The sequence below is a fragment of the Oncorhynchus gorbuscha genome, unplaced genomic scaffold (genome assembly GCF_021184085.1).
Source record: "Oncorhynchus gorbuscha isolate QuinsamMale2020 ecotype Even-year unplaced genomic scaffold, OgorEven_v1.0 Un_scaffold_10050, whole genome shotgun sequence".
Lineage (NCBI taxonomy): Eukaryota > Metazoa > Chordata > Actinopteri > Salmoniformes > Salmonidae > Oncorhynchus > Oncorhynchus gorbuscha.
Genome location: NW_025752887.1, coordinates 3,930 through 11,696, shown reverse-complemented (window position 1 = coordinate 11,696; position 7,767 = coordinate 3,930). Strand labels below are relative to the sequence as shown.

General features: G+C 47.0%; 1 protein-coding gene and 1 long non-coding RNA gene across 2 annotated transcripts; both read left to right on the top strand.

The window, feature by feature from the left end:
• Positions 1 to 4,572: 4,572 nt before the first annotated feature.
• LOC124030228 (selenocysteine insertion sequence-binding protein 2-like) lies at positions 4,573 to 5,973 on the top strand (the record flags this gene model as incomplete). The annotated part of the gene is made up of 3 exons (XM_046341659.1): positions 4,573 to 4,793; positions 5,456 to 5,610; positions 5,743 to 5,973. Coding segments are annotated over 3 exons (607 nt in total), but the record flags the coding sequence as incomplete, so codon positions are not given.
• A 72-nt stretch (positions 5,974 to 6,045) lies between these two features.
• On the top strand, positions 6,046 to 6,905 carry LOC124030227. Its single transcript, XR_006837931.1, has 3 exons — positions 6,046 to 6,271; positions 6,545 to 6,611; positions 6,740 to 6,905. It is a non-coding gene; the product is annotated as an uncharacterized LOC124030227 (long non-coding RNA).
• Positions 6,906 to 7,767: the final 862 nt, after the last annotated feature.

Genomic DNA, 7,767 nt, shown 5'->3' with positions numbered 1-7,767 from the left:
AACAGCACACGTTGTTGTAGCCCAGTGTTTCCCTCCTCCAGTCCCCCCAACAGCACACGTTGTTGTAGCCCCGTGTTTCCCTCCTCCAGTCCCCCCCAACAGCACACGTTGTTGTAGCCCAGTGTTTCCCTCCTCCAGTCCCCCCAACAGCACACGTTGTTGTAGCCCAGTGTTTCCCTCCTCCAGTCCCCCCAACAGCACACGTTGTTGTAGCCCAGTGTTTCCCTCCTCCAGTCCCCCCAACAGCACACGTTGTTGTAGCCCAGTGTTTCCTCCTCCAGTCCCCCAACAGCACACGTTGTTGTAGCCCAGTGTTTCCCTCCTCCAGTCCCCCCAACAGCACACGTTGTTGTTGCCCCGGACAAACTCACCTGATTCAACTCATTGAGGGGATGATGATTAGTTGAATCAGGGGTTTGTCTGGAGCTACAACAAAACTGTGCTGTTGGACTGGAGTTGGGAACTTATTGAACTGCACAATGGTGTGTGTGTGTGTGTTTTATAATATTGGTCGATGTATGCATGTGAGTGTTTTCTAATAGTGGTGTGTGTGTGTGTTAACCTGATTGTGTGTGTTCCTCTTAGGGTTGGGCTGATATATGATTAAATCTAATATTGTGATGTGCAAGACTGTACTCTATTTGAAATGTACAAATCAAAACAGTGCATTTTTAAGGGCAAATTAATGAACTAAGCCTTAGTTTTTTGCTATACTATGATTATTTAATGATAATGTGACTAGTATCTTAAATAAGATTCATAAAAATTCCACAGTCTGGAATGATGGGGTCATTAACGGTGCAAAACGATTATATCGGATATCGCAATATTTGGAGTAGCATATCGTTGAAGAGGCCTCCCCTATTGTTATCTAACCCTACTCCCTCTCTATCACTGTCTCCAAGTGTTAGCTAACCCTACTCCCTCTCTATCACTGTCTCCAAGTGTTAGCTAACCTAGTCCTCTCTATCACTGTCTCAAGTGTTATTAACCTAGTCCCTCTCTCTTATACCAAATTGTTTATCACAACCCTAGTCCCTCTCTGTTACTGTCTCCCAAGTGTTAGCTAACCTAGTCCCTCTCTGTTACTGTCTCCAAGTGTTAGCTAACCTAGTCCCTCTCTATCACTGTCTCCAAGTGTTAGCCAACCCTAGTCCCTCTCTATCACTGTCTCCAAGTGTTAGCTAACCCTAGTCCCTCTCTCACTGTCTCAAGTGTTATCTAACCCTAGTCCCTCTCTATTACTGTCTCCAAGTGTTAGCTAACCCTAGTCCTCTCTATTACTGTCTCCAAGTGTTATCTAACCCTAGTCCCTCTCTCCGTGTTAATAACCCTAGTCCCTCTCTGCTGTCTCCAGAGTGTTAACTAACCCTAGTCCCTCTCTATTACTGTCTCCAGAGTGTTATCTAACCCTAGTCCCTCTCTCACTGTCTCCAGAATTTATCTAACCCTAGTCCTCTCTATTACTGTCTCCAAGTGTTAGCTAACCTAGTCCTCTCTATTACTGTCTCCTGTACAGTGTTAGCTAACCTAGTCCCTCTCTATTACTGTCTCCAGAGTGTTAGCTAACCCTAGTCCCTCTCTATTACTGTCTCAAGTGTTAGCTAACCCTAGTCCCTCTCTATTACTGTCTCCAAGTGTTAGCTAACCTAGTCCCTCTCTATTACTGTCTCCAAGTGTTATCTAACCTAGTCCCTCTCTATTACTGTCTCCAGTGTTACCTAACCCTAGTCCCTCTCTCTCACTGTCTCCAAGTGTTACCTAACCCTAGTCCCCTCTCTATTACTGTCTCCAAGTGTTAGTAACCCTAGTCCCTCTCTATTACTGTCTCAAGTGTTAGCTAACCTAGTCCCCTCTCTATTACTGTCTCAAGTGTTAGCTAACCTAGTCCCTCTCTATTACTGTCTCAAGTGTTAGCTAACCTAGTCCTCTCTATTACTGTCTCCAAGTGTTAGCTAACCCTAGTCCTCTCTATTACTGTCTCCAAGTGTTATCTAACCCTAGTCCCTCTCTATTACTGTCTCAGGTGTTTACCTAACCTAGTCCCTCTCTCACTGTCTCCAAGTGTTACCTAACCCTAGTCCTCTCTATTACTGTCTCAAGTGTTACCTAACCTAGTCCCTCTCTATTACTGTCTCCAAGTGTTATCTAACCCTAGTCCCTCTCTATTACTGTCTCCAGTGTTAGCTAACCTAGTCCCTCTCTATTACGTCTCCAAGTGTTAGCTAACCTAGTCCCTCTCTATTACTGTCTCCAGTGTTACCTAACCTAGTCCTCTCTATCACTGTCTCCAAGTGTTATCTAACTCTAGTCACTCTCTCTATCACTGTCTCAAGTGTTACCTAACCCTAGTCCTCTCTATTACTGTCTCCAAGTGTTACCTAACCCTAGTCCCTCTCTATCACTGTCTCCAATGTTACCTAACCCTAGTCCTCTCTATTACTGTCTCCAAGTGTTATCTAACCCTAGTCCCTCTCTATTACTGTCTCCAAGTGTTACCTAACCCTAGTCCCTCTCTATTACTGTCTCAAGTGTTACCTAACCCTAGTCCCTCTCTATTACTGTCTCAAGTGTTACCTAACCCTAGTCCCTCTCTATCACTGTCTCCAAGTGTTGGCTAACCTAGTCCCTCTCTATCACTGTCTCAAGTGTTAGCTAACCCTAGTCCCTCTCTATCACTGTCTCCAAGTGTTGGCTAACCCTAGTCCCTCTCTCACTGTCTCCAAGTGTTATCTAACCCTAGTCACTCTCTCTAGTCTCCTCCTAGTCCCTCTCTTTATCACTGACTCCCGAGTGTTACCTAACCTAGTCCCTCTCTCTATCACTGTCTCAAGTGTTAGCTATCCCTAGTCCCTCTCTCTCCTGTCTCAAGTGTTAGCTATCCTAGTCCCTCTCTCACTGTCTCTCACTGTCTCCAAGTGTTACTAACCCTAGTCCCTCTCTCACTGTCTCAAGTGTTTATCTAACCCCTAGTCCCTCTCTCTCACTGTCTCCAAGTGTTACTGGCCTAGTTCCTCTCTCTATCACTGTCTCCAAGTGTTACCTAACCCTAGTCCCTCTCTCACTGTCTCAAAGTGTTACTAACCCCTAGTTTCCTCTCTCTATCACTGTCTCCAAGTGTTACCTAACCCTAGTCTCTCTCTCTCTGTCTCTCTTTCTCTCTTTCTCTCCTCCATTGTCTCCAAGTATTTACCTAACCTAGTCCCTCTCTCTCACTGTCTCCAAGTGTTACCTAACCCTAGTCCTCTCTCTCACTGTCTCCAAGTGTTACCTAACCTAGTTCTATATCTATCACTGTCTCCAAGTGTTACCTAACCCTAGTTCCTCTCTCTATCACTGTCTCAAGTGTTATCTAACCCTAGTCACTCTCTCTATCACTGTCTCCAGAGTGTTACCTAACCCCTAGTTCACTCTCTCTATACTGTCTCCAAGTGTTATCTAACCCTAGTCACTCTCTCTATCACTGTCTCCAAGTGTTACTAACCCTAGTCCCTCTCTCTCTCACTGTCTCCAAGTGTTACCTAACCCTAGTCCCTCTCTCTATCACTGTCTCCAAGTGTTATCTAACCCTAGTCTCTCTCTCTCTGTCTCTCTCTGTCTCTCTTTCTCTCTTTCTCTCTCATTGTCTCCAAGTGTTACCTAACCCCTAGTCCCTCTCTCTCACTGTCTCCAAGTGTTACCTAACCTAGTCCCTCTCTCTCACTGTCTCCAAGTGTTACCTAACCCCTAGTTCCTCTCTCTATCACTGTCTCCAAGTGTTACCTAACCCCTAGTTCTCTTTCTATCACTGTCTCAAGTGTTACTTAACCCTAGTTCTCTCTCTCTATCACTGTCTCCAGGTACTGTAACAAGGTGTTGAATAAGGAGACAGATGAATGTGTTTATAATATTAGTGTGTGTTTCTCTCTCTCTCCAGGTACTGTAACAAGGTGTTGAATAAGGAGACAGATGAATGTGTTTATAATATTAGTGTGTATCTCTCTCTCTCCAGGTACTGTAACCAGGTGTTGAATAAGGACACAGATGAATGTGTTTATAATATTAGTGTGTGTTTTATAATATTAGTGTGTTTCTCTCTCTCTCCAGGTACTGTAACCAGGTGTTGAATAAGGACACAGATGAATGTGTTTATAATATTAGTGTGTGTTTATAATATTAGTGTGTATCTCTCTCTCTCCAGGTACTGTAACCAGATGTTGAATAAGGAGATGGATGAATGTGTTTATAATATTAGTGTGTATCTCTCTCTCTCTCCAGGTACTGTAACCAGGTGTTGAATAAGGACACAGATGAATGTGTTTATAATATTAGTGTGTGTTTATAATATTAGTGTGTTTCTCTCTCTCTCCAGGTACTGTAACCAGGTGTTGAATAAGGACACAGATGAATGTGTTTATAATATTAGTGTGTGTTTCTCTCTCTCCAGGTACTGTAACCAGGTGTTGAATAAGGACACAGATGAATGTGTTTATAATATTAGTGTGTATTTCTCTCTCCAGGTACTGTAACCAGGTGTTGAATAAGGAGACAGATGAATGTGTTTATAATATTAGTGTGTGTTTCTCTCTCCAGGTACTGTAACCAGGTGTTGAATAAAGAGATAGATGAGAGTGTGACGATGCTGCTGCAGGAACTGGTCCGGTTCCAGGAGAGGGTTTATCAGAAGGACCCCAGCAAAGCCAAGACCAAACGCAGACTGGTCATGGGCCTTAGAGAGGTCACCAAACACATGAAGCTCCACAAGATCAAGTGTGTCCTCATCTCACCCAACTGTGAGAAGATCCAGGCCAAAGGTCAGGGGTCATTCTTGTCATTAATCTTGGGTTATGTTTTTTAAAAAGCAGTGAACCACGGAGTGTACTACTCAACCAGGTCCAATAAGAACACGGGGTTTTGTTTTTGCGGTTGCTAAGCGTTTAGCTAGTGTGCCTATCTGAACATCATCCTGATCTTGGGGTGTGGGGTTCCAAATGCGTGCTAAGTTTATGAATATTTCAAATATTCATCCCCAATCGCCACTTTAGTGTCCACCAGAGAGAGGCAGCATATGCTCAACACAGGCTGCATCAAATCTTCTACATAACTAGTGACTGTGTGTTGTCTATTGCAGGGTGTCTAGATGAGGCTCTGTAAAACATGATAGACAGCCATGCCCAGGGAGCAGGACTGTTTATAGTGGTAGTTCTACAGTAGTAGTGACTGTTATTTTATGTCCCAGGGTGTCTAGAGGAGGCTCTGTAAAACATGATAGACAGCCATGCCCAGGGAGCAGGACTGTTTTTATAGTGGTAGTTCTGTCTACAGTAGTAGTGTTTATAGTAGTTCTGTTAGTGACTTTATGTCCCAGGGTGTCTAGATGAGGCTCTGTAAAACATGATAGACAGCCATGCCCAGGGAGCAGGACTGTTTATAGTGGTAGTTCTACAGTAGTAGTGACTGTTATTTTATGTCCCAGGGGGTCTAGATGAGGCTCTGTACAACGTCATAGCCATGGCCAGAGAACAGGAGATCCCGTTTGTGTTTGCTCTGGGTAGGAAGGCTCTGGGACGCTGTGTCAACAAACTGGTGCCTGTCAGTGTGGTGGGCGTCTTCAATTTCTCTGGAGCAGAGGTAAGACGTTGAACTCTGCGTGTTTATAACGCCTGTTAATACTGTAACAAAAAGCAAATGGAAGTGTGTAAAGTCTTGATGTCTTTCTCTCTCCCCTCTCCCCGTCCGCCACCCCTCCCTCTCCTCCTCTAGGGTCTGTTTAACCGGCTAGTGTCTCTGACGGAGGATGCTCGTAAGTCCTACAAGGACATGGTGTCAGCGCTGGAGCAGGAGCAGGCTGAGGAGGCGCTGAAGAACGTCAAGAAGGTCACCCACCACATGGGCCACTCCAGGAACCCCTCCGCTGCCTCCGCCATCTCCTTCTGCTCCGTCATCTCTGAACCCATCTCTGAGGTCAACGAGAAGGAGTACGGTAAGAGATGACCCCGACCTTTAGCCCTGACTCTGACCCATCTCTGAGGTCAACGAGAAGAGTACGGTAAGAGATGACCGCGACCTTTAGCCCTGACTCTGACCCATCTCTGAGGTCAACGAGAAGGAGTACGGTAAGAGATGACCGCGACCTTTAGCCCTGACTCTGACCCATCTCTGAGGTCAACGAGAAGGAGTACGGTAAGAGATGACCGCGACCTTTAGCCCTGACTCTGACCCATCTCTGAGGTCAACGAGAAGGAGTACGGTAAGAGATGACCCCGACCTTTAACTCTGACCCATCTCTGAGGTCAACGAGAAGGAGTACGGTAAGATGACCCCGACCTTTAACCCTGACTCTGACCCATCTCTGAGGTCAACGAGAAGGAGTACGGTAAGAGATGACCCTGGTCCCGACCTTTAACCCCGACTCTGAACCCATCTCTGAGATCAACGAGAAGGAGTACGGTAAGAGATGACCCCGACCTTTAACCCTGACTCTGACCCATCTCTGAGATCAACGAGAAGGAGTATGGTAAGAGATGACCGCGACCTTTAGCCCTGACTCTGACCCATCTCTGAGGTCAACGAGAAGGAGTACGGTAAGAGATGACCCCGACCTTTAACCCTGACTCTGACCCATCTCTGAGGTCAACGAGAAGGAGTACGGTAAGAGATGACCCTGACCTTTAACCCTGACTCTGACCCATCTCTGAGGTCAACGAGAAGGAGTACGGTAAGAGTTGACCCCGACCTTTAACTCTGACCCATCTCTGAGGTCAACGAGAAGGAGTACGGTAAGAGATGACCCTGGTCCCGACCTTTAACCCTGACTCTGAACCCATCTCTGAGATCAACGAGAAGGAGTACGGTAAGAGATGACCCCGACCTTTAACCCTGACTCTGACCCATCTCTGAGGTCAACGAGAAGGAGTATGGTAAGAGATGACCCTGGTCCCGACCTTTAACCCGACTCTGAACCCATCTCTGAGATCAACTCTACGAAAAGATGTCTCGACTCTTTAGCCCTGACTCTGACCCATCTCTGAATCTAAAATGTCTCCTCACCCATCTCTGAGACCAACTGGAAGGAGTATGGTGGAATGTCAGATGGGCTGGATCCTGTGGAGGCTAAACCCAGCCATCCTGACCCATCTCTGAGGTTGCAGAGAGACAACCAGCCCCCCCACCACCACCAACCCCGCAGCCCTTACTCCACTACCCTCCAGCTCAGAGCAGCCATCCCTGCTCAGGCTCCAGGCCGGGAAGAGAGGAGGGCCGGGCAAGAGATGACCCGGTTGGAGCTGGCCTCCCATCAGAGCACGGAGACAGGCAGTTTGGATGGGAGCTGAGGTCAGGGACCTCCTCAACTCCTCCATCACCTCCACCACCTCCACCCTGGTCCCCGGTATGCTGGAGGCAGAGGAAGAGGAGGAGGAGGAGGAAGAGTACACACAGACCCATCTCTGTGAGGTGCCTGCGGTCATCAAAATGTCCGTGAGTCCAACTGGGTGTCTAATGGGCGGCTGGAGAACCTTCAGCTGGGGAAGAGCCAGGACAGCACCCTTAGCTCAGAAGAGGAGGAGAGAGGAGGAGGAGGGAGTGCAGCAGTGAGGAGACAGGCAAGGGAGTTGGATTCTGCTGATGTCACACCTCCACCCCTGGTCCCGGTAGCTGGAGGAGGCGGGAGAAGATGGGAGGCCAATAATATCACTGGCTGATTAGACCTCATTCATCCCTCTTTCTCTTTTTGTTTCTAAGACGCTGGAGAACCTTCAGCTCTGGAAGAGCTCTGGACAGCTCCAT